We start from the raw sequence: 26,450 nt of genomic DNA, 5'->3' as shown, positions 1-26,450 counted from the left end.
ACTACCATGCTGCTCTGCAGCCTTTGCAGAAATGACTTCTGCAAAACTTTCTAAAATAAGACAATGTACCACAAAGCATTTGTCAATATCACTGGCAAGGGCAGTTAAGACATAAGCCCCCGGATGTCAGCAAAAAAAGACCGGCAGCACGTGGACACGAACCTAAGAGGTAGACAGATAATGTGACCAAAGCCCTAACTGGCACGACTCAGCACACTTCTGATTGCTTAAGATAGTTCTGCAAAAGAGCTCGTAAAACCCCCTAAACTTAGAAACTCAGGGGAGACCCTTTTGGGTCCCCTTCCCTCTCAGTGAGCTTTATAATTTTGCTCAGTAAACTTTGCTTTGCTGCCTACCCCTTTTCGTCTGGTCTACCTCTTCGCTCTTCTTTGAAGCAGCGTGACCAAGAACAACGGGCACCAAAGGCAGAGAAATTCTGAAACAGAATGCTAGGTGCAGAGGCACATATCTGTATGTTTTTGGCTTTCAGTTGCCAAATCCCTTGGAAATCTCTCAGAAGTCTATAACAGTGTACACGCTTCCACCAGTACCCATTTTCCCAAACCTTCTACCAGTTTTGGGTAGTATTAAGCGAGGAGACAACCGTCTCCCACAACCAAAAAACCCAACAACTTTGCCAACTTGACAGGTGAAAAGCCAAAACAAAGCAAAAAAAAGGTCATGTCATTTTCAAAAATAGCATTTCTTTGGTTACTAGATATTGAACATTTAAAAAAAATGGTCATATATTGTGTGTGTGTGCCTATTTTTGTTACTGTCCGTTTCTTTTCTTCTTTTTTTAAAAGATTTAATTTATTTTATTTTTAAAGATTTTATTTATTTATTTATTTGACAGACAGAGATCACAAGTAGGCAGAGAGGCAGGCAGAGAGAGAGAGGTGGAAACAGGCTCCCTGCTGAGCGGAGAGCCTATGCGGGGCTCAATCCCAGGACCCTGGGATCATGACATGAGCTGAAGGCAGAGGCTTTAACCCACTTAGTCCCCCAGGTGCCCCATGATTTTATTTTTAAGTAACCTCCACACCCAACATGGGGCCCAAACTCACATCCCCGAGATCAAGAGTCATACCCTTGCCTGAATGAGCTGGCCAGGTGTTGGGCGTTACTGTCAATTTTCTACAAGATACTTTGCTGTAGAGTTTTCTAACTGGCCTCTAGCCAGTGAGGATATTAATCCTTGAAAATACATGCTGCAACAAAGAAAGAAATAGTTGCATTTATTTTCCACTGTATATTGCCTTTCCATTATTTTTGCACATGGCTTCCCAGAAGTTTTTTTTTTTTTGTTTTCCTTTTTAAATGAACTTATTTTTGAGTACAATTTTGTGTTTATGGGAAAGTGGCTGAGACGGTATGGAGAGTTTCTACCTACCCTTCATCCAATCTGCCATAGTGCTCCCTTCTACATAACTGTGGTGATTTGCCCAAACAAAACACTACCATGCAGGATTGAAAGTTGTCTGTTCATGGTTGCCAGAGAACCAAGCCAACTCGTACCATCTTCATCTTCCTCCGATGGAAAATCTGGTTGAAAGTTTGGTTGATGGACATTTGGAGCACGTTCTTTTCAGACACTGTGATTTTGTGGATTTTCCGGGCAGAGCACAGAAATCGATGTCATTCAGAATGTTCTGAAATTTATCATTCACCGTTGACTAAGAGCTGTGGGACTCTTTTTATTATGAACAATAATGTTTCTACATGCCAAGGGCATTCAGAGTTTTGATTTTGAAGGGCTCTGGAGCCTGGAAACTCTGCTGGAGGATTTAATCTCCTGTGGTTCCATTTAATCCCTCACTCTCCCCTCGATCGGGCTGCTCACTTCCTGGGGTTAAAGGGCAAACGTGGGAAGTGTGCCTAACATCATCCTTAATAGGAAGTAACATGCCATTAGAAGAGAGCTATCATCTTTCTCTTTCTAAATTACAGCTTCCCCACTGATAGCCTGATAAAGAAGCATTTGGTCTAAAACGGTCTTTTCCTAGAGCAGAGTGGAATTACCTGGGATGACAGGACAGGACAGTGTCAGAGCAGTGACCAATGACCCATGGTCTGAGCATGGAGCTCCTCTCGCCTGCTCCACTTCAGATCAGCCCTGACCAGGGGCATTGTGTAAGTTCCCTCCCGTCTGGCGCCTCATTTCCTCATCTGCAAAGCAAGGGCACTCCAATGATCTCTTTCCGGTTGGAGATTTTTCTCAGTGATTTTCAAAAACCGATTTTATTGGAGTTGATGGATATGTTTATGATGTGGATTGTAGTCATGGTTTCCTGGGTGTATATATATGTCAAAACTTATCAAAGGGCATATTTTAAATACAGTCAGTTTATTGTTTGTCATGTACATCTCAATTCAGCTATCTAAAAAGAGATTTTATCCAGCTTCTAGAATGATGAAGCAAGAGAAAGGACAGTGCTCTGTTCTGATAAAAATCTGTTTCCATTGTCAGTAATAGAGAAATAAACAGTGCTGTCTGGAGTTTCCTTGTGCTTTCTCCTTCTCCGGTTTCTATTTGTTATTTAAAAGGACTATTTGCGGGGATGCCTGGGTGGCTCAGTCGGTTAAGCGGCTGTCTTTGGCTCAGGTCATGATCTCAGGGTCCCGGGATCGAGTCCCACATCGGGCTCCTTGCTCTGCAGGGAGCCTGCTTCTCCCTCTGCCTCTACCTGTCACGCTGCCTGCCAGTACTCTATCTCTCCGACAAATAAATAAAATCTTAAAAAAAAAAAAATTAAAAGGACTATTTGCATCCATTCCAGGAAATGTTCATTCTGCTCATCCCAAGCATCATCCTTGAAGTAAACTGCCCAAGACTCAAGAGTGTGGGGTCCAAGCTTCTCTTGGATACCCACTGCGGTTCTACATTCATTTCCAATATCCTTTTCAGGAAGAGAAGAGAACTGTCATGTCTCTAACGAAATGAATGCAATTCGTTGGGTAGTTTGTTTGAAATCGTGTTGTATAAGGGCGGTAAAACAAATTCTCCCAGTGGAACTTCACAGAGTGACATGTGGGAGAGGAGAGGAGCTGTGGGAGGCTGCGTGGAGGTGGTGGTCTGCCCTTCTTGCAATGCGCCCTGGAAAGCATCCTTCCCCGACTTCTTCCACTCTCAGCCAGGCACCGGTCACTCAGCACAGACTCGAGATTCTCCCACGGAAATACTTTTGAGCCCTGCTCAAAAGCCTTGCTCCTACCTGGTCCGGATGCACCACTTTAAATCAATCTGGATTTCTTTGGGAAGCTCTTTACCTGGCTCTTTGCTTCCAGGGTTCCTGCCCTGCAGCCCACACTGCCAGATACATCATTCTCAACACTGCCTTCCTCAATCACTTGCAAGCTCAGCAGCCTCCCGAGGCTATTTCCCCCTTTCATCTGGGGTAAACTCTACTTGGACCACGAGGACTTCATCAGCAGCCCTTCTCGTATCTTTCCCTGTTTCACCTTTCTTGCCATGCCCAGTGGCCAGAAAGGTGTTTCGCCATGTCTGCCCAAGTGGGGCAAGTTTCTGCCTAGACCCAATCACATGCCCCATGTTTCTCAGTTCCGGACCTTTCTCATCTCTCCCTACCACCAGCTTGTCCTGAGCAAATCCTACCTGCTTTAAGACTCACTCTGCTCAGACCCCATCTTTCCCCAGAAGCTTTTACTGATTCTCCAAGTACATTCCCATTTCTATGACTACTGTTTACTTGCTGGGAGCAGGGCACATGAGGATGAATTCCAGCCTCTGTCTCTTAGTTTCTGTCTTCTCCCTGACACCCAAGAGAATGAAAAACCAAGTTGATCAAGGAGTTTCTTAAACTGGAGACAGCACGCTGGATACCTTCCCCCTTCAAGGATGTACTTGAGAACTCTAACCCCTGGATTCAAAGTGTGCGTGGAGGAAGAATTTGACAAACAGAGGACAAAAGAAAATTTCCTTGTGTCTGTTTGTGGTTGATTCTTGCTGAGCTGGACATAATGTGTGTGAATGATTACGTGCAATAAGGTGTGATTTCTAAAAATAGGTAGTTCGATCTTTGTCTTCTGCAATGGAGAACAAAGTAAGATTAATGTAGACTTATGTTTATAGACAAGGAAAGATCACCTTTGTTTAAAAAAACCCTTCGCTTAAAAATCAGAATATATGGTATCATCTTGTCTTCAAGAAAAAGCCCTCGGGTGGCTCAGTGGGTTAAAGCCTCTGCCTTTGGCTTAGGTCATGATCCCAGGGTGGGATCAAGCCCCACATCTGGCTCTCTGCTCAGCAGGGAGCCTGCTTTCCCCCCTCTGTCTTCCTGCCTCTCTGCCTACTTGTGATCTCTGTCTGTCAAATAAATAAATAAAATCTTTTAAAAAAATTAAAAAAAAAATGGGGCACCTGGGTGGCTCAGTGGGTTAAAGCCTCTGCCTTTGGTTCAGGTCATGATCTCAGGGTCCTGGGATCGAGCCCCGCATCGGGCTCTCTGCTCAGCGGGGAGCCTGCTTTCTCCTCTCTCTCTCTCTGCTTGCCTCTCTGCCTGCTTGTGATCTCTGTCTGTCAAATAAATAAAATCTTTTAAAAAAAAAAAAGAAAAAGCTCTAAAACATGAAAGAAATTTGGAAAGATATATACCAAGTGATTTTCTTCAGGTGGAGGAACTACTGGTGATGAAATGAAAAAGTTCCTTTTTATCCAAACTTTCTATAACAAGCAGCTTCATTGTCGTAATCAGAAAGACATTTTCATTTTGGGAAAAAGCACAGAAACAAGGACATCAATTTGGTACAAATGCAGATGGATGACTTTAGAAAGAGTCCAAAATTGAATATTAAAAGGCCTTCTGTTTTGCTTTAATACAGAGTGAGGACAGGAATGGGCCACCTCTACAGGGAGATTCGGCAGATGTGGACTGCGTGACTGTAGTGTTTCAGGGTAAACATTATAAAAATAAACAAATGAGCAAACTAATGGAACGTGATAGACAGGACGCTGGCATAATTACTCTAAATGCTGTGCCCTTTTTAATTTTTTTGCTTTTTGGGTTTTTTTGGTCAGACACCCAAAAAAGACTTTAACCTCAGATCTATTAATTTGGCTTCTATCACCGGTCAGTTAGTGGCACTTTATGTTTTAAATCATAAACACATGATTTGCCCTTGGTATGCTCTAGCAATTTTGTTTTCCTTCCATCAAAGTTTGTTATCTCATTGCAGGAATGGAAAGTACGGATTGGACATATCTCACAGGTGGGTGTCTACAGCCTTGAGAACTGGACATGCAGGTGGGAATTTTACCATGTGGGCATTGAACTTGAGTTCTTACACAGATCAGCCTCAGCCATGGGCCCTATAAATAAAGTTCGGGAGTGACATTGAATTCTGGACTCTGGGAAGACCCTTCACCATGAAGTTGATCCTGGTTTTTTGTGCCCTTCTGGGGCATATCTACTGTCGAGAAACATTTGAGGGGTAAGTTATGCTTTCTGGTGCCTGTTTGAACTTTTTTTTCACCTGATTCAGAGGATCTCATCAGATAGTTGCAGAATAATGGGGGTAAGTGTTTGGCATTTTCAGATTTAGAGAGGGAATAGTGGGAATAAAGGAATGAGTGACCCAAGGAAGAGATGAATGACACCTAAAGGAAAAAAACAGAGTGAAATCTGAACACATATGCCTTTCTCTCTCCCCCGGTGATCACAATGAGGGATGATAGGCGTCAGTGAAAATAAAGCAGTCTGGCTGATTGTCTCAGTGCATCTCAGTAAGTGATGGTTTCTCTTCCACCACCTCCTCCTGGCCATTCTGGGCTTTGCCCTCCACATCAGCCCTTGTCCTCCCCACCTGCAGATTTAGCACCCAGGCCATGGAACCTCACCAGCTGGGAGGACCGGGGGTATAGATTTCAGCCCAAACTCAACTCTCGTGACGTCATAGGAGTCACCTTTGCTCTAAAGTACTTTGGTTTCAAGATTCTGTGAAAGGCTTTGGGCAGCATTTCTTTAAGAGCGTTCCAGGGAATTAAGGAAGTGATCAAGTAAGTCTGGCCCAAAGAAGTTGGTGGTCAAATAAACTTGGGAATCAGAGGGTTTAACAAACTGTAGGATTTCTAGTGACTTTTACTGAAATTGTGTGTATTATAAATCTATAAGAAGGGATATAGTTTGCTATATTTACCCATTTTTTGGATCATCAAACTCCTCTAACTTTTTTTTTTTTTTTTTAAACGTGCTGAGCGACTCAAAGGGTTACTGTTCCTTAGAGCCACACCAGGAAATTTAGCCCAAAGTAGTACGTTTCTCAGTGCCTTCCCATTACAGAAAGGGCGGGGGGGATCTCCCGGGTGTCTGCACTAACCAAAAGGAATGACACTCAAATGGAAGAATTTTCAGATCACAGGGCAGGTGGCTCCTTGTAGGCAGAAGAGCCTTGAAGATCTCATACTCTATTACTTAGGTATTTTACTAGCACTCACTGGAAAAGCATGGCACTTGGTTTCAGAAGACCTGGGTTCTGGTCCTCGTATATAGCTCTTTGTACTAATCCTTTCCCTGATGCACAAATGCTCAAGGCAGTGACTCAGGAAGTCAGCCTACTTGGAGAAAGGACAGAGGAGAAGAAATCTCCTGCCAAGGAAGGGTTATACGAATCCAGATCTACTCCCCCACTTATTTCTAAGGATATGTGTTTGCTTGTTTTGCAACTTCTCTTTCTTGCCAAGGAGTCCTTGATATCCTTTATTCCTCATTATACATGTGTACGGGTGTGTGTGGAGAGCACAGCTCGATTTTTCAGGGTCCCTTTGTCTCTGGCATACCTCAAGCTTAGGCCATATGAATGGGGTTTGGAGATGGAACTCCAATACATTTCAGTTAACAACAACAATAAAACATTGTAGGTCTATCCAGATGTGAATTCGATTTCTTCTTATAAGCACCAATGTAATGATTCCACTTAAAAAAAAAAAAAAGCAAAAAAACTTCATTTCTGAAAAGCAGGAACAGACAAGTTTTAAAAGGTATTGCTTTATGACCAGCAGGTGTTATTTTATAAATAATCATTAGCTAAAGAAAAGGTAACTTTAATGGCAAGCTTCCTGTTAGGAGTAGGTACACCTCTCAATTATTATCTAGATACCATTTCCTGGGGGGGGAAGTAAAGCCATTCTACCAAGTCCTCACTCTGGGGATGTGGGTCAGTATACGATTTATTAGTTTCTCAATTGTCAAAGAGATTATTAATTGCTCCATTAACCTCATACATGCAGGGAGTAACAGTAGCAGGAAGCAACAGGAAACAGTGTCCAGCTTTTGCTTTTAAGGTCATGTCTGTGGTTAATATTCTTAGGGACCAGGTTCTTGAGATCTCACCAAGGAATGAAGAACAAGTAAAACATCTGGTGGAACTGGAGGCTGAAGAACATCTTCAGGTATCCATTCTAAAGGGAGCTTCTGTTTCCCAAAGTGACTACTCCGCAGTTAGACACGATGATTGGGATCTCTGACTTTGGACTGTATCTCATCTTTCCTGACATGGTGTGGAATACTAACTCACGGAGCTGAGATGCAGAAAGCTTGGGCTGTAGTTTCGACTCTGTGGCACTGGGGAAGTCACCTACCTTCCCTGTGTCTCTTTATCCCATTCAGTATAATGAGCATCAACATACCATTCTTCTAGCTCACAGGTTTATTGTAAGAGTGAAAAGAGACCGAATGTGAAAGTTACTTTGAAAAATTGTTGAACAGCTTTAATGCATTATTTCCATCCTACGATAATTTACAGTATGTTATGAAATGAATTGGATTGCTTGAATGTCAACTGTTAAAAAAAGCTGCCATAGTTTTAAATAATCTTTGCCTTCTGCCAGTTTTAATATCTAAACACGGAGTGTGGGGGGGAAGCAAACAATAGGACACAAAGACCACGGCTTGGATATTTAAAAACCTTCTTGCAATATCAGAGTGATTCTGCAGTGATTCTAGTCTTATGGGCTGGAGGTAAAATAGATAAAAATTGATTCCTGGAAACCTGTCCATTTCCCTGGAATAACCCTCTTATTGCCTTGGCCTTTTACCCCTTCCAGCTTGATTTTTGGAAATCACCCACAACCCCAGGGGAGACAGCCCATGTCCGAGTTCCTTTTGCGAATACCCAGGCAGTCAAAGTTTTCTTGGAGTCCCAGGGAATTGCTTATTCCATCATGATTGAAGATGTTCAGGTAATTATCCCATCAACCATCCTTCCAGAGTCTCCCTGGTTTACATGAACTGAAGATCCATCCTTTTTTGTCCTTGGATACCCTCTGCCAGGGAAAAGGACCTGTGGGCATTGCTAGGGCCTTCCTGGAGTCTTGACTACCCCTGACACTGACCCTCTCCTTTTTGCGTTTGGCATAAGTGGGCTATGGTAACTAAAATCTTAAGGGAGAGGGCAGAACAGAACCTCTGGCATGAAATGTAAAGTACAAACTGAAGAGTGTTCATTTAAGTGAAAACAAAATGTTATTCATTTAGTTTTTAATTGGGGGTTTACTTGGGTGCTGGTTTCCCATAAAGGCAGGAGAGCCATAACACAACCACGGGACCGACTGTCATCCTATATTTGCAGCATCTGGCTGGCCAGAAGTCCCGTTAGTGCCTCATCCCCTTTCAAGATGTTTCCAGAATAAGCAAAAAGCATGACCCCAGAGCCTGTATGACAGGAAGAGGATGCTTGGGACTGGGGACCTGAGTGTTAGCATTTCCCTCACAACTGTAGATGTGAATGGATTGCTGTAAACTAATCACAGGTGTGACTGGTTTATCTTAGGTTCTGTTGGACAAAGAGAATGAAGAAATGTTACTTAATCAGAGGAGACAACGGGATGGTAACTTCAACTTTGAGGCTTATCATACTTTGGAAGAGGTAGGTGTTTCAAAATGAACGCCAGAGAAATGGGCCGTTTTCTCCTCTGAGGACAAGGCTTTTACTTCGATCTGGTGATTTAATGAGAAGAATTCTCATATGATTTCCTAACTTCTTCAGTTTTCTCTAGGATTTCACAGCCAGTATCAGTATCAGGGCTTCAAGGCAGGACCCTGAGACCCACTTGCCCATCCCAAGAGCCATTCCATTATTTGGAATTGTCTAGGAGTGTCTTAAGTGGGCACACAAACAGCCTCTCCTGCTGATGAGCCTCTCCTGTCAAGGCCCCTCTGCCGATTTCTGACCCATGCTGCTCACAAAGCCATTTGAGAGCAGTGCTTCCTGGCTGCCATTGATGATGGAATCAGGGGTTTCCCCAACACCTCTGACTTTCAGTGGAGGGTTGAGTCGCCCAACCTGACCAGTGCTCTGAGCCCTAATAGCAGCAAAGTCTTGTGAGGTCTCTGCTGTCTTTCCTGAGTTGTTGGTGTGAAGAATGCTTCCTTCCTCCAGCTGAGTCACACACTGCCACCTGGCCATCTGGGCAGGGCTGTACTTGCCTCTTCCTGATATAGAGCTTTTCTTGGGTTCATGGGGGTCCACTTGGCTAAATGGTTTGGAGTGGGGGAGTGGAGGGGAGAGAAGAGATGGGGGTTGGAGGGTAACAGGGCGAGGTGAGGGAGTAGCACAGACCCAGAGAGGAGGAATCTGGTGGGTACTCATCCCCTAAACCAGCAATTCTAAATGCGAAGAAGTCTGAAACTAATCCCCCCTCCCGGATTTATTTGGTGGCAAAAACTAACCTGACCTAAACTCATCTGGGGGCAAACTCTGACCTAAATGGACTTGCTACTCATTTATTTGTTTTACTGCCAGAAATATTAATGTCTCTGAACATGGAGCAATGCCACATGTATAATACGCAATATAGGCTTCCTCCGACTTATTTTTTACTATTTTATTTATTTATTTGATGGAGAGAGAGGGAGAGAGAGAACAAGCGGGGGGGGGGGGGGGCAGCAGAGGGAGAGGGAGAAGCAGGCTCCCCACCTGAGCAGAGAGCCCAACGGGAGGCTCCATCTCACGGCCCCGAGATCATGACCTGAGCTGAAGGAGGACGCTTAACCCACTGAGTCACCCAGGCGCCCCCTTCCTCCACCTTTCTTTAAAAAAAAAAAAAAAAAAAAAAAAATCTTAATTTGAAGTATGTGTGACTCCTAAGGGTTTCAGATAAGGGGTTACGAACCAGTACAGAGAATGAGGGGTAAAGGGCATGAAGAAAGCAAGGGGCTCGCCCGCTCTCCTGGCCTGGCCTCGCAAATTGGCGCCTGTGTCCCGCAGAGAACAAGCGCTGGCAGCGCGGCTGGAGGGGCCCTTTCCATGCCGGCCACTCTCCAGACACGCCCAGGCACGTCCCAGCCCCAGCCGGGGCCACAGCTTGGGTGCCCCAGCCGCGCAGCATTTCAATCAGCCTCACAAGTAGGAGCCCGAGGAGCTGGGGACAGAAGTGCCTCAGAGGCCACCTCCCCGTCGCCCCGGGCCTCAGCCAGCCCCGCTGCCCAGACTCCAAATCCACCTTTGGGGGTGGGGGGCGCTGCCATTCGTGTCCCTCTGCTAAGGAGGAGAGCAGCTCTATGGCCGGGGAAGCTGCGCGTCCGCGCTGGGCTGAGGAGAGCCGCAGGCAAGCCAGAGAAGTGCCATTTTGTTGGAAGCACAAAACTGGAACGAGCCGGCTCCGCTGCCACAAAATGGCTTCCCCCTCCCCAGCCCCTGCGGACGCCCGGTGACTCATCATATCTTCGCTTGGGGGGGTCCATCGTCCCCAATCCGGCAGCATCCGCCGCGCTGCCCTCTCCGTTCCCTGAGGGAATGAAAAGGGAGGTGAGGGGAAAAGTCACTGATGGTTGCATCACATCATCCATTTGCAAATGTCTACTTAATCGTCTTACACATTTCAGATTTCCCAAGAAATGGATAACATCGTGGCTCAGCACCCGGGGCTAGTGAGCAAAGTGAATATTGGCCATTCTTTTGAAAAGCGGCCCATGAACGTGCTTAAGGTACACAGATGCAGCTGTGGGTTTTCCTCCCGAGGTTTCTAGAATCTCGCCGCTCCCAGGCGGGTAGTCAGTCCCGGCTCTGCCTGCAGAGCGGCTCCTCCCCCACCCGTTTTCCCTTTTCTCCTCCTAACCGGTCCTTGCTGGTTTTGAGTATCCACCTCCCCACTACCCCCCCCCCCCTTTTCTTTTTCCTTTTCTCTATCCTGCGCAAGCTGACGCAGGTCTGCAGGAGTGAATTAATGCTCTCATCTTGATAGATTCGCTCGCAGGAAACCAGAGGCGAGCGCGCCAATAGGAACAGAAGAAGGGGGAGGCAGTGCGGGCCCCAGGGCGAGGGGGGCGGAGGGAGGAGGTGACGGGGGTCCCAGGGCGAAGCGGGAGCGGGGGGGGGGGGGGGGCAGATAGAGGAAATGACGAACGCCCCAGGGTGGGGGGAGGTATGGGGGCGGCGGTACGGGCCTTGCCCTGAGGTGGAGACTTTGGCTGGGGGTGGTGTGCGCCCCAGGGGTGAGGGGGAAGTTGGACGTAGGGATGCTGGCCTTAGGGTCAGCAGGGGATGGGGGAGGTATTCTGTAATTAATCAAGGTAGGAGTTCTGTACCTTGTTTTCTTTTTCTTTTTTAAACCGAGAGATTAAGAAAAGGGGGGGGGGGGGGGAAAGCGCCAAATACTTGCCTGAGCTGCATTTCAAAACAGGAGCATTCCTGCAGTGTGCGGGAGGACAGGGCATCTAAATTGCACAGGCAAGTGCCCAGAAAACGAAGGCATTTGTTCGCTAGTTTGAAAAAGGTTAGGGTTTTACTCCAACCTGTAACCTCTGACAGTCTTACGGCTGGTAGTTTCAAGCTTTTTAACTTTGCCCAGAAAAAGAGTGAAATTTATTTACCGGGTTTCCTAGAAAGAGTTTGTGAAAGAGGGGGAAGAAAAAAAGAAGAGAGAGTGAGATAATGTCACAACTCCCTACTAATTTTGGAAATGTTATGGCTGAGAACCAACGGACTCTTTGGGACAGATGGATTTCTCCATAGTGTTTCTCCCAAAGCAGGCTTGAGAAAAGTGGTTTGCCTACTTCATGACACAGTGGTACATTTGCTAATACTTACTACCTTATTTAAAAAAAAAAAAATTTTTTTTTCCCTACCGTTGGGCCAAGAATTCCCAGATTCTCCTCCCCCTTGGATTGTCTTGGCCTTCTCTTCTACAGGGTAATTCGTGGGTGAGAATGTTACGTGTTTTTGAAAGTTCCCTGCTTTCTACAATTGAGCTCTTTGGAGGAAAAGACATGAAACACTTATAACTAAAACTCTCAAAGCCCATGAAATGTAATTTTTAGCAAGGATTTGCATTTCTCATTTACCTTATCTCCTATGTTTAGAATGCAGCACAGAGATAGAAGTTGATGGTGCAAAAATAATCTTTTCCTCCCCATTTACGGATCCAATTGGCAAAGCCACTCTTCCAAATAAAACTGAGACACTTAGATCATAAAATTTAAACTCTGGAAAGCACCTCCAGAGCCTACCATCCTGTTTTTATGAAGGACTTGAAAGGTTATCACAAGCATTTTTATTACAAAAATAACACAATCATTGCAAAAATTGGAAAATAGAGAAACAAAAGAGGAAAAACATCCCCATATTCCTAACTCCACGACTGTGGGGTGATAGCTGTTAATATTTTGTTGTATATCTTGCTATTTCTTTCTTCCTCCCCCTCTTCCTTTTTCTCATGTATTTGTGTGCATACATATATATACACACGTGAATTAGCCTTTCAAGAGAATCAAAAAGACGTCATACTATTTTGTAATCTATTTTGTAAAATTTACAACAAATGATTTCATGTCACTACATTATCTGTACCTAGTTTTCACAAACTTCACAGGAGAAAAAGTCTATTGCCTCTTGTTATCCTGCATTTAAACTTATATTAAAAGCAGGGGACCAGAAAAAGCATGTGAAATAAGAGTCCACAGCATCTCTGTCTACACCTCTTCCTCCTCCTCTCTCAATCACATCAAGTACGGAGAGAGGGACAGACAAGGCCCCAGGGAAAAAGAGTGGGGACAGGAGCCCCTAGCAGTGGAGCTGTTCACATTTCCACACTGTTTTACAGTTCAGCACCGGAGGAGACAAGCCAGCCATCTGGCTAGACGCCGGGATCCATGCTCGAGAGTGGGTTACACAAGCTACTGCACTGTGGACAGCAAATAAGGTCATTTTCTCTAAAATTCCTCCATTTATTTTGGCTTTCTGGGGTTAGGCCTCACCTAACCACGCAGTGGTCTTTGTGGTCCTAATGGCTGATGTTCTCAGCAAGCCTTTCTTTGCATAGGCCTATCTGACCTTTTTTGGGATTGCCGTATTGCCCCAGCCAGCACGCTGGGACTGTCCCCGGGCCTGCTGGCCACTGTGTGCTCTGTTAATAGAGAGAGCCAGAAGAGATTGAGAGGGTGGTAAGTACGGACCCCAGGAGTCAGATTTCAGCATAAGAACAGACTAGAGAAAAATTGTTTTACTGCCTCCCGCCCAGAGGGCTGAGGGATGATGTTCTAGAAAGCTATACAATCGCTGAAGGGACTCAGAGGGAAAGTATAAACAGGTGCTAGGAGAGTTTACTTTGCCCTACAGATCCAACGTGAAATTAGTTAAGGGTTTCTGTTTTTTTTTTGAAAATGTTCCAAATCTGATTTTGAAGTCGGGAGTGTCGCAATACCTTTCTTCCACATGTGCACTGGAATTAGAGTTAGGACAGTGGGGTGGGTGTGACCTAGTCTGGTATTGCTTAAGTAATTCAAAAATGACACGCTCTAAATCAGAATGTTAATTCATGAGCAAAGGAAATCAATCCACATCAGATCATTCAAGCATGTGCAACCACGTGCACACCGACTGATACATTTTTCCCTTCAATTAAAATGCAGTTACCTTTAGGGTATTATGAAATGGATATTTAACAGTTGAATAATAATGCCTTAGGATGGCTGAGCACAGGAAATGAATAAATTTTAATCCAGCAGAAACTTCAGCTCTGCTGCAATTGATCGCAAGGAGAAATTTAATTCCCCAAATGGAATTTAACCGGCCCTCCGTATCTTCAGAAAAACTCTCTACACATTTAAGTAATCTGTTGTTTGTCGTGAGTACTTTGGAAAGCTAGCTCTGTGATGATGAAGGAAAGCTGAAAAAATGTCTTTGGTTCACAGATCCCTATAAGCCACATCCACCATTGCAAAATGCTTCCCCAGAATGAATAGAAAGAATTCTGCTTTTGAGAGAGAATGGATAAGTGATATCTGAGTTTTACTTAAGATAAGTGGTTATTCAGATTGGAAATAAAAGTACAGACGCTGGCGGATTAAACACATGAGCACTGCAGGAGATTGGGTTGTAGTCCTGCCAAGATCTCATTGACCAGCAGTGGTATCTAGCTCATACCTGGAAAAAAAAAACAACAACAACACATTGCCTTAATATTCCATCCCGTGTTCCCGGTGAAAGGGGAGTGTGAAATTGACATCTATGTTGTCTCTGCTCAGATTGCCTCTGATTATGGAAATGATCCGTCCATTACTTCCATTTTGGACACGATGGATATCTTCCTGCTGCCCGTCACAAACCCTGATGGATATGTGTTCTCTCAAACCAAAGTAAGCCTAGGACCTTTTGCTTCTTCAACAAGAATTCATGGAAGTATGTTGGAACTTAAAAGACAGAAGTAACCTTTCTGGTCTTGATTTACCATAAGTGGAATGCGTAATTTCTCAGGAGTGGCCCGGAATTGAGGCGTATAGTGGACTTTATAATCACCTGTTATTCTGACACACGAGGTCTTTACATATTGCCTCCGTCAGAGCCCATTTTAGCTGTTAGGCTAGGCTATTAGAGCTCAGTGTTCACCGTGAGTCACCTAGGAGATTTGTTCCAATTCTCTCTGTGTTTTTATGTGGTGGGATTGATGGAAAAGAGGAGGCGTGTGTTACCTGCTGACAATTAGATTGCAGTAGGATTCGGGTAGGCAGTACAATGCTTTTAGCATTTTACTTAAAATCTGTAGAAGAAATCCTCTGTAATATCACTAAACGGAGTTACGTAGATTTTTTTTCCCTTTAAAATCTTATTACAGAACCCCATTGTGGCAACTGTGACCCCACATATATTCCAAGTGAATCAGAGCTTCAAGTTTATTTTTGGAGAGAGCTGAGTACGACAGTGTTTTTCAACGTGTGTTCAGAAAGAACTCATACAAATACTAGTACTCATCTCATGAGATATCCTGTGAATAGAGGGTTCCACAGTCAAGTTTGGGAAGTACCGCCCACCGTATCCCTTTCCTGGAGTGGCATGAAAAAAACACGAAAGCATTAAGAAACTCTTAAAAGTGCTGAAGTACATTAGCAAATTTAGCTCTAAGTTTTCCTGAAATATTCCATCACAGAACTCTTGCTCTCTCCCCACTTGCTGTTGTTGTTATTTTTTGTTATTGTTTTCTTTTTAAAGATTTTATTTACTTATTTGACAGAGAGAGACAGTGAGAGAGGGAACTCAAGCAGGGGGAGTGGTAGAGGGAGAAGCAGACATCCCATTGAGCAGGGAGCCCTATGCAGGGCTTGATCCCAGTCCCCTGGGATCATGACCTGAGCTAGAGGCAGACGCTTAACAACTGAGCCACCCAGCCGCCCCTATTTTTTCGTATTGTTAACACTGAATAGAATGGGTGTCCTATGGAAAATAGTTTGCCAGGTATTGATTTGAGGAGATGGGGGATTATTTACTTCTCATTTCTGTGAGACAACAAAGAAACTCCTCGAAGAACCCTCAGAACCCGCAGAACCCCCGTAGGTCTGTTTGACACCTCTGTGGGCAAGCAAATTAGTGTCATTCCAAAGGGGCCTTCCCAGGAGGGAGCAGGGGAAACAAACGGGATTTTAAAGGGACCATCTCATCAAGGCCGAATGACCGTCCTTTTTTGTTTCCCTTTTTTCTTGCGGTTGGATTTGAAAGAATCGTATGTGGCGGAAGACCAGGTCCAAGGTATCAGGAAGCTCCTGTGTTGGTGTTGATCCTAACCGGAATTGGGACGCAGGTTTCGGAGGTGAGCGCTGCGACCTCGCCCCCAGGGCTGGCCCGAAGCTGTCTGGCGGGCTAGCTGTTCTGCAAGGGCTCTGCAGTGCTCTCAGCCTGCTAAGCCCATTCAGGATTGAAGCCATTTAAAAACCTATTTGAAAAACACTTAAGTAAATTCCCTTCACAGGCACACGGCGCTGTCACACATCTCTGAGCAGCATTTAATATATTTTGTCTCACATCTTAGTTTTCCCACAAGCTGTAGCCCAGCTCGGCTTCGCTTCTGAGTCTTCTGAACGAGACTTGGCGCCATGGCGGGAGGCCTCAGGAAGGCCTGAACCAACCACTAGAGGGGGTTAGGATCTATTCAGAGGAGAAGCATTACATCATCTCTGGATGTTTCGAGAAAGAAAACTAAAAAGAAGTACAAATAGGATTAAGAAATTGATTTTCAAACAGATTCAAAGTGAAAATACTGGCTTGCTGCTCGGGTTTTGTTGACTTGTGGCTCTAATTTTTGGGGTTTCAGTGGCAGCCTGGTTGGGGGGCTCCTTTATGCTTTTAGGGACCAGTTAAAACTCCTGTGTTTCCCTAATCACAGAATTGAAATTTGTTCTTTCCTCACTAGGTCTGGTCGCAGTGAGGTTAGAAACTGTCTTTTTCACTGCACTGTCACTAACACCTGATCCGGTGTCTGGAACATAGAAGGCAATCACTAAATATTTGTAAGACAAATGAATTAATGAGAGTTATTGAACCAAGAAAAGACCCACTCGGGAATTGTGGCAGGATATGGATGAGTGGCAAGTTCATTCATCGCTTTTATAATAGTGTTTTTTTTAAGCGTAGGAAAAAAAAAGTCAAAGCATCAGATCCAAAATACTGAACAATGCCCAGGAATTCAATGTCAGGTATTTTTTTTTTCCTGAAATATTATGGTTCTTACTAAATAATCTTGCAACGAAGTCACAGGTTGTATTTGTACTTTGTCTATATCATTTAAGGACCGTGGGGAGTCCCAGACCCTCCCGATCTCCTCGAAGTTTCTTTAGCATTCAGAGCCCTGACCAGGCCACAGTGGACCACTTTGGTGGTCACGAGTAACTCCAGTTGCTGAGAAAATCAAGGCCAAAGGTGGCCTTGTTGTCAAATGCAGTTGTGATTTCCTCACTGCAGAAAGGGTGTCAGAGGTTCCTTGCATTTGTGGCTTTGTGATTTAGAAGTACAGATGCATAGAATCTTCTGCTCTTGGATGAGAAGAATTGGAAGAAATCCCAGAAAAAGAGCTTGCTCAACTCCCACCCAATGCAGGAATTCCATCTATAATGTTAAATCTAGCTTTTCTTCCAACAACTCCCACAGAGAGGAGATGATCTAATTTGATAGCTCTTTCTGCCATATAGAGGGACCATCTTTCTAAAGAAGAGAGATGCCTCTAGAATCACTTCAGTTTGGCCTCCTGTGCCCTTAGAGAACACCTCCATCTAATGCAGGGACAGTCTTGCTGACTTCCAGAGGAGGAACTCCATGATGCATGGTACGTATATCCATACAGCATCTCCCTGAAGCTTACTGTTCCTACTGGGCTTCTTCTGTGTCCCATCAGGGCCTGGAGCTAGCAGCAACCCTTGCTCTGATTCCTATCATGGACCGCATGCCAACTCTGAAGTTGAAGTGAAATCCATAGTGGACTTCATCAAGAGTCACGGGAATATCAAGGCCTTCATTACCCTCCACAGCTATTCCCAGCTGCTCATGTTCCCCTATGGGTATACATGTACCAAGTCAGATAACTTTGATGAACTGGTAAGTTTCCAAAATGTCATTTCCACTCAGCCTTGAAGGTCCACTGTGTGGACAAGTAAGTTTCAGTCATAGAGCCAGGTCCCGTGATGGTGGCGGATTAGTGACAGGTTAACAAAGATGAATAGGTCCAGCCACTGAGAAGAGTGGGACACAAGCAGAGGTTTGAAAGACTGGTTATGGATTTTCCCAAATTAAGTTTCCTTGGGAAATAGAATTCACGAAATCACTGTTGTCTTGATCTAGATGAGCGGGAGCCTCAATGGGACCGTAAATTCCCAGGACGCGCTTTCTGTTGCTTAGGAAATAACTACTTGAATTTGAATGTGAGTCTCACAGATCTGTAGTCAGATGCTATCAGATGCTCGAAGTGAAAGAGTACTGTCTCCCAGCCTTATACCTTCCTGGTGCTTTCTGCTCTGTGACCTTCTGTCCTGCTGCATGAACACTCCCTTCCCTACTTGCTACCTTCTGTCATCTTTCCTGTCTTAGGAATGACAGGGACCTCTCAGAGGGCTCCTTACAGGCATGTACGAGCTATTCCCAGTTGAGGAGAATATGCAGTACTCTCAATTTGGCTTTTAGGCTTGGTTTTTGAGACCCATATGTTAGAGATAGACCCTGAGATGGGACCTTTTGGTCAGCTTACTTTCAAATACATTAACGATCAGCAGCTCCTGGCAGAAATGGAATAAATTATTCCCATTCAGGTGTATCTTTCATCTCATCTGTTGGATGTTAGCCCTGTAGGGCAGTGCTCAGAGTTTTGATGGTGAGTAGTACCACTCAAGGCCAAATCAAGGGAAAAAGAACCTTAAGATTGAAAAGAACCTACAAGGTACTTTTAGTAGACCTAGATGACCTTAAATTCTCCACGCCTGGTGCTCACATCTCTGCCACATAGTTATCCAGCCTGTGTTTGGACAGTTTCCTGCCTCCCAAGGGCTTCTGTTCAGTGTTGGGGTGTGATTGTTTGAGTTCTTCCTTACAGAGAGCCCAAACCTGCTCTTTAATGGTTTTTACCAGCCAGCCCTGGTTTATCATCTTGCTCCCTTTGAAAAGAAGCAAGTTCATTAATCATTTGAAGACCAGTAACCTGCTTCTTCTAGGTTTTTCTGTATCCCTACAGCTCCTTCAAACACTCATAATATGGTGCCAAGTTCCCTCACCATGCTGTTTGCTGTTTTCCGAACATGCTTTGGTCAGTCTCTGTTCTTCAAGGGTAGCTCCCAAAAGTGAGCATAAAACCTGTGGGTCAGCCAGCACAGAGGGGAGCATGGCCATGGCTGCCCTCCTCCAGACCGTGCACTTCTGCTTAAACAGTTGAGGGTCACATTAGTTTTTTGGCAGTAGCCTCATGCCGTTGACTCATGTTGGGCTCATTGACAACTGAAACCCCCAGGCTCTCTGAGGATTCTGCTGAGCCAGGTTTCCCCCATCTGGTAATTGTACAGTTGTTTTCCTGGACCCAAGTTCAAGACCTTACATTTATCCCTAGCAAGGACAGTAAAGCCTCAATCAGTCAAAATTGGAACCCTCAAATAATGGAAAATATTTTGCTGAGCTCTACTTCTTGGAAAAAGAGACAATCATAGGGAGGTAAGCCAATGTAGGGATCTAGCAAAAAAAAAAAAAAAAAAAATCAACTTCCCCGGTACATCCTGGAGTCAGTACGTATTCTCTTTGGCCCCTTACTTCCACCCTATTTCCCTCCACACCCTCAACAAGGAAGGATGGTGGCAAAATCGTGACCCTGGTTTATTTATTGCAAACACCTGGATGATCAGACAAACAATGAAGGTCTTCATGTTGTATTTTCGAAGCCAACGGAAGTGAACTAGTGTTGACTTCTCAGTGAAAATGACTGAACTGAAAGGGCATTGTGCTGAAGTCTACGTTAGACCGAGGGTCTAGTTGATCAGAGGGCCCCATTCTACATTCTGCACTTGGGCATTCGCTCTTCAAGAGGCAAGTGTTATCCATCTACCTTTCCTTGGTTCTTTCTAGAATGAAGTGGCCAAAAAGGCTGCCCAGGCTCTGACCAGCCTGCATGGCACCAAGTACAAAGTGGGACCTATCTGCTCAGTCATCTGTAAGTATCTAATGTGTTTTCACAAATGACCCACTAAGTGGGGACCATGGGATTTTTGGGCCACAGCCTGTCATTGCCCCGATATGAAATGGTTAGGTTTCCGTGCGGGCGCCCAGCCCTGCCCGGTTTCCTGCCACCAGGTACTATGTGGTATCGGGAGCAAAGAACTTCCTAAATACTTGAGCTGTGTGCGTTCCTCTCTGCTTCTCCTGATCCTTCCAGCTCTTTGTCATTACATGGAAACTTTTTGCCTAAAAATAAGCTTTTGACTTAAGCTAAGTCAAGACTTAGTCCTGAGCCATCACTTTTATTAATTATTCCTTTCTGGGCTGAGGGTTTCCACCCTGAATAATGCCATGGACTTATTGTCGGGGCAGAATGGGGGCGACTCTTTAAAAGGAACCAGATATTTTGGTGGACAGACTCTATTGCAGCCATTTGTGCGTGTAGAATTTGGGGAGACAAAGGGGAGGATCAGTCAGGAGTACTGCCAATGTCAGGAACAAAGCTGGGGAGCCCACTATCAGACTTTCTGAGACTCTCCTCTCCCATGGTGGATTGGGATAGAAACAAGAAACAACTGCAGTGCCGTGGGAAATCCTAATGCACCCATGCAGATTCTGAGTCCCTCAAAGGAGTCTCCCCACTTCCTTAGGGGCAAAACCAGAAACTCAAGAGCCCATGTTTGAATGCCCAGGAGTCTCCCTATGCTCCCATGCCCATGGACCCTTTGGAAACAAATGCCTCTTACAGGCACATGCTCTGTTCAGCACCCTTTTATTAAGCCTCTACTATGGGTTCATCATTATGCCAAGTACTACAGACATAGAGAATCCACAGAAAACTCACTGTTTAATGTGGGAGATGAACAGTGTCGGTATGCTGCGTGCTATAGTAGGCTATACGTGGTACAAAAGTATTAGAAAGTTGGGAGGATTTGACAGTGGCAGAATCAGGAAACGCTGCATACGGAAGCGGGCAGGATTTTGATGGCTGCTCACCAAACAGCGAGAGGAGGGGAAAAGGATGGGTCATTCCCGCTTTTTAACAGAGCTGGCAAAGGCACAGAAGTAAGAAACTGCATGATGGACTCTGCGAACAACAAGGAGGTTTGGGACCCCTGGAAGAAAGTAGGAACAAGGGGAGTGGGGGTTCAGGTTTTTGGGTGCCATGTTAAGGAGTTTAAGTCTTGACCCAAAGGACCCCGGAAGCCACTGGAGAGTTTTCAGCAGGGAGTGAGTGTGTTGAGGCTTCTAGCAAGAGTGTGGAGGCTGGATTGTGATGGGCTGGGAGTACGAAATCCTGCAGGAAGAGGAGGACTTGTTCAGGGGGAAGTGGTGGTCCACACTAGAGCAGTGCCGTGGAGGGAGACATGAAGCAGGGAAAACTGAAAGGCTTTGGTCATTCATTGGATGTGGTAAGTTTCTCACCGAAGGTCATTGAACAGGGCCATTAACAGAGGGAGACCTCCAGGAAGGTGAAAGGTGGTGGGTGGAGAGAGAGTGAGTTCAGCTCTGGGGAAGGTGAGGCTGAGAGGACTGTAGTGTTTTCAAGTGGGGACATCCTGTAGGCTGTGCACCATATGGCCCTGGGCTTCTGTGGAGAGAGACTTAAGAGTAGTTGACATTAAAAAAAAAAAAAAGTAGTTGACATAGAAAGGATGGTTGGAACAGGAGAGCAAGGACACCACTTGGAGTAGGAAGGGCCCTGGATGGAGGAGGGGAGCAAGCGTTCAGACAGCAGAGGGGAGTGGTGAGGGAGGGCCACCCAGCAGGACTGGGCAGAGGGGCCAAGAAGCTTATGTTTCAGAAGCCAAGGGAGGAGCAGTTTTTGGAAAGGAAGCAGCGGTTAACGATGATGAAAGGCTATGAGAAGGTCAACTATGACAAGGACAGAATATTTACCACTGGATTTTTATCACTAGCTTATTGGTGACTTTAAGCAGACCATTTCATAAGCATGGTGGGGGTCACTGGAGGAGCGCGTGGGATGGGGGAGAGCAGAGGTCTGGAGCCCACGTGGACCCCCTTTGGAGGAGCCCAGATGAGAAGGGAAGGGGAGAGAAATGGAGGGTTTCTTTTCTGAGATGAGAGACTTCTTTATTTGACTGTGGGAAAAGGACCAATAGAGAGGGAAAGGTGGAAGACACAGGAGAGACAAGAAATGAGCAAGGCAGTGCTACTGCGGAGTGGGGGACAAAGGGGACAAGAAGGAGTCAAGTAGGGGTGGGTAGATCAGGCTTGAATAGGAGGAGTGAATCTGCAGATGGGCTGGAGGCACCGGGCGCAGCTACATGGGGGAGGAGCGTGGTGGGAATCCTAGGGAAGGCACACTTGTTAGTCATGGTTTTCTTTTCTTTTCTTTTTTAAAGATTTTATTTATTTATTTGACAGACAGAGATCCACAAGTAGGCAGAGAGGCAGGCAGAGAGAGAGAGAGAGAGGAGGAAGCAGGCTCCCTGCGGGGCAGAGAGCCCAATTCAGGGCTCGATCCCAGGACCCTGGGATCATGACCTGAGCCGAAGGCAGAGGCTTTAACCCACTGAGCCACCCAGGCGCCCCAGTCATGGTTTTCTTAATGGTAGTCTTGGAGCGCGGAGGAGCAAGAGTTCGCCTAGCATATCTAGGACAATCAATGGAAATCCCCAAACTACTGATCATGATTATGGTTTCTCTTTTCTTTCATTTTCTTTTCTATTTTTTTTTTTTTTGCCATTACGAGGCATTTAAAAGACTTTATAGAAAAAAGCAATCTAATGATCATCACATTTTATGTTTCAATTTCTTTAGCAATTTTGTCGATGAACTCAAATATATTTATCTAGTTGTAATCGATGTGTGTGCTTCATTTTGTGTCCAGCCTTTTTCAGTTGATGTTATTTCCTGCACACGTCTATGCATTTCCACTCTAGGTAGTTGTTATTCCAGAAGATTGCTATATCCTGGTTATTGGGCCTTTATATTGTTTGCTAAATGGTGCTACTACATGTTGGTGCAAACATGTTGGTATGGACTTCTTTTTCTTTTAGATGATCCTTTTGGTGTATATTCCAGAGGCAAGATTACCAAGTCAAACGGGATGAATAGATTTGGAGCTCTTGTGTATTTTTTAACCTATTCTCTGGGAAGACTGATCTGCTTACAGTTGCCCTGACCTTTTAAACCACGTTCCACGTGGGATTGTCCTCCCTTGTGGCAGAGGAACCCCCAGGGAGGAGGGCCCTCTGGCACTGGGGAGGAAGGCCATGATGGCTGATTGAGGTCAAGAAATGCATGGTTTCTGAGTTGGGCAGCCTCTGAGTGGAGGCTGGTATTGAGAATGTCAACAGAATGGCATCCTGTGCTCTCCATGTGGGGTCTCAACCATTTTATTACAAGGATTCTGGTTTTTCACCATTCTTATCTAAAGCATGTCCAAGTGAAGTACACCTTGGAAGGCTGAGGTTTAGTGTGCTTTACTTGGTAAGGTTCCAGATATTTCTAATAAGCAAGTATCAGACACGTGTAGGGTTTGCCATCTGATCTGTTGGAACCTGACCATTAATGGTCAAGCAAGTTCAGGCTCCATTTTTCCCAGAGCTGACTCTGTTGTCCTTGATTCTGGCCTCACACCAGCTTGGACAAGCACTGCCTCTAAGAACAGGTCCCAATTAAGTACTTTTTGCCTCCTGCCCTAGATTGGTATGTAGCTCTGGGCTGAACACCTGCTTCACTCCACCCAAGAGGTGGCTGGACTGCTGTGGTGGGTGAGACATTTCCTGGGTAGTTTCTCATCTGGAAAGGGCTCTGAAGAGCTGTGCTATGTTGGACGAAATTGTCACTTGAATTCTTTCTCAGAGAGGTGGAGGGTGAAAAAGACCCAGACATTGGGGATGGAGGCCTGGTTTTGAGTTAGAGTTCTGTCACTTTGGAACCAAGTGACCTCGGGCAGGTCACTCATCTGTCCTTGATTTTTTTCATCTGTGAAATGGGTTGTTGAGAGTCTCAAAAGATAGGATGTAGAATAAAAGTGTTTGCAAACTGTAAGGGGCTGTATAAATGTTTCTTGTTATTTCCTGCTGGATTACTCCGCTTCAGGTACCTCTTACCTTCCACATGGTCTGACTTTTTTGATAGGATCCTAGTCATTTATTAATACTGGTGCTTATAATCGCAACTGAAATTGTTGAATGCGTATCCTACATACTTTATCCCAGCTCCTTCCCTTAATTTCTCGGAACCTCAGTTTCCTGATCTGTAAAATGGGAATAATACTAGCATCCACCTTGCTACCCATGTGGGGATTCAATCAACTGATTTAGTATGTATCTAACATATTTAGTAATTGCTCAAACAAGTGTTGGAATCATACACACAGTGTTCTCCCACTTAACTCTCCCTATGAAATAAGTACTGTAGTATTATCCCTATTTGACAGATGAAGCTTTGGGGTTGAGAGAGGTAAGTGCCTTAGGTGACCCAGCTAATGATTTGCAGAATCAGGATTTAATCTGTAGCCAGCGTTCTGTCTACCATGGACTTCTTAGTGGGATAGGCTGTAGGCAGGTAGCGTAAATTAGTAAATTTGGTACCCAGGAAGATTCAGTTCAAGTCAGCAAACATTCAGGTGAAGGCAAAGACACAAACCACAGACCTTTATAGTGTTAATTTATAATATTAACCACTAATCCTACTTCTTCCTGGTACAACACCCTTGTCTCCCCCAGGTCTCCCGCTGGTCTCTCCCACTCTTCCATCTGACCTCTCCCTGCCTTCCCTGGGAGGGACCTAAGTGCCCGTCCATTGCTCAGCTCTTCTGAGTCATGATTGCCATAGGTCTTTGTAGGTGAATGCCACCTTCCTTCATCATCTGTCATGTCAGTGGCCACACGTTACACAGGTGCACATTACTTTGTTGGTGTCACCCATCGTGTATCGGTGCCGGGCACATTATTTGATAGCAGAATAAAACCTACTCCACCCTGATGCTGAAAGTTCCCTGAGGGCAGGGGTCAAATCTCCTACTCTGTTTTTTTTTTTTAAGATTTTATTTATTGATTTGACAGAGAGAGACACAGCGAGAGAGTGAGCACAAGCAGGGGGAGTGGGAGAGGCAGAGGGAGAAGCAGACTCCCCACCGAGCAGGAGTCCGATGCAGGGTTCGATCCTAGGACTCTGGGACCATGACCTGAGCCAAAGGCACACTTAACTACTGAGCCACCCAAGCACCCCTCATACTCTGTTTGTAATCCCTCCTCTCCCACGAGAGAAAACGATGTCTGCATCTAGCACTCCTCTGAAGAAGGAAGTGGTGTGGCCTCCTTAAGGTGTAGAAGATGCCAATTAGGAGAGCAGGCAGGATTCCAAATGGGTGGGTGAAGCCAGAGGCTCCTGAGAGAGTGCCAGAGGAAGGCTAAGTATAGCGTCCGTTTGAATAACACCTTTTGCTTTTCAAATTAATCTTGTATTTTTTTTTTTTTTAAAGATTTTATTTATTTATTTGACAGAGATCACAAGCAGGCAAAGAGGCAGACAGAGAGAGAGGAGGAAGCAGGCTCCCTGCCAAGCAGAGAGCCCAATGCGGGGCTCGATCCCAGGATCCTGGGATCATGACCTGAGCTGAAGGCAGAGGCTTTAACCCACTGAGCCACCCAGGCGCCCCTAATCTTGTATTTTTTCATAAGCATGACCCCCTATGAAGCTATCCCTGCCCTCAAGGTCCACGCAGAGGGGCCTGACTTACCTCTGGTAATGGTGAAACCTAACACAGAGGTTGTGTGTCTGGAGATGCCAGCGGGAACAGCATAACCAGACTTTGTTCTCATTTGCCCTTCAGACCAAGCCAGTGGAGGAAGCATCGACTGGTCATATGACTATGGCATCAAATACTCATTTGCTTTTGAACTGAGAGACACTGGTCGATATGGCTTCCTCCTGCCGGCCAGTCAGATCTTGCCCACAGCCGAAGAGACCTGGCTTGGCTTGAAGACGATCATGGAGCATGTGCGAGACCATCCCTATTAGGGCTCTGGGAAATAAACACCATTAAAAGCTCTTTGGTTTGAAGCAGAGTTGGGTTGTGATTATTCCTTTTTTCTAATCCTGATCTTGGAGGACTATTTCTCTGATTTATGTTGCCCTAAAACATAACAAGCCAGTGAGCTGTACCCTTTCATCTTTAAAAACCATGAACAAACCCATTCTGAGCAAAAAGGCTCCCAACATCGTTTAAAAATTAAAAAAAAAAAAATTGTAAAATATGCATATCATAAGATTGACCATTTTCACCATTTTTAAGTGTGCAACTCAGTGGCATTAAGTACATTCACAAGGTTGTGCAATGATGTCCATCATCCATCTCTGGAAATTTCTCATTATCCCAAACTGAAACTCTGTACGCATTTAGCAATAACTCCCCATTCTCCCTCCCCACAACCCCCGGAAACCTCCATTCTACTTTTGGTCTCTGTGAATTTGCCTATTCCAGGTACCTTATATAGATGAATCAGATAGTATCTTGTCCTTTTGTGACTGGCTTATTTTACTTAACAGAATGTCCTCAAGTTTCA

At 45.1% G+C, this 26,450-nt stretch overlaps 1 protein-coding gene across 1 annotated transcript; it reads left to right on the top strand.

Annotated features, from left to right (window-relative positions):
* The first annotated feature begins 5,386 nt into the window (after positions 1-5,386).
* On the top strand, positions 5,387-25,908 carry CPA2 (carboxypeptidase A2). Its single transcript, XM_046021103.1, has 11 exons — positions 5,387-5,451; positions 7,327-7,408; positions 8,063-8,197; positions 8,788-8,883; positions 10,842-10,943; positions 13,058-13,156; positions 14,481-14,591; positions 15,946-16,036; positions 17,615-17,814; positions 19,819-19,903; positions 25,718-25,908. The coding sequence occupies exons 1-11, from the start codon at positions 5,387-5,389 to the stop codon at positions 25,903-25,905; spliced, it is 1,254 nt and encodes a 417-aa protein (XP_045877059.1). The 3' UTR covers positions 25,906-25,908.
* Positions 25,909-26,450: the final 542 nt, after the last annotated feature.

This window comes from Meles meles, chromosome 10 (assembly GCF_922984935.1).
Source record: "Meles meles chromosome 10, mMelMel3.1 paternal haplotype, whole genome shotgun sequence".
NCBI lineage: Eukaryota > Metazoa > Chordata > Mammalia > Carnivora > Mustelidae > Meles > Meles meles.
Note: the sequence above shows the minus strand (reverse complement) of the source record. Positions and strands in the feature narration are given on the sequence as shown.

Coding starts and splice junctions, on each gene's coding strand:
- CPA2 (XM_046021103.1), top strand. CDS start 5,387: ATGAAGTTGATCCTGGTTTTTTGTGCCCTTCTGGGGCATATCTACTGT. Junction 8,884..10,841: donor CTTATCATACTTTGGAAGAG/GTAGGTGTTTCA, acceptor TACACATTTCAG/ATTTCCCAAGAAATGGATAA. Junction 13,157..14,480: donor CACTGTGGACAGCAAATAAG/GTCATTTTCTCT, acceptor GTCTCTGCTCAG/ATTGCCTCTGATTATGGAAA.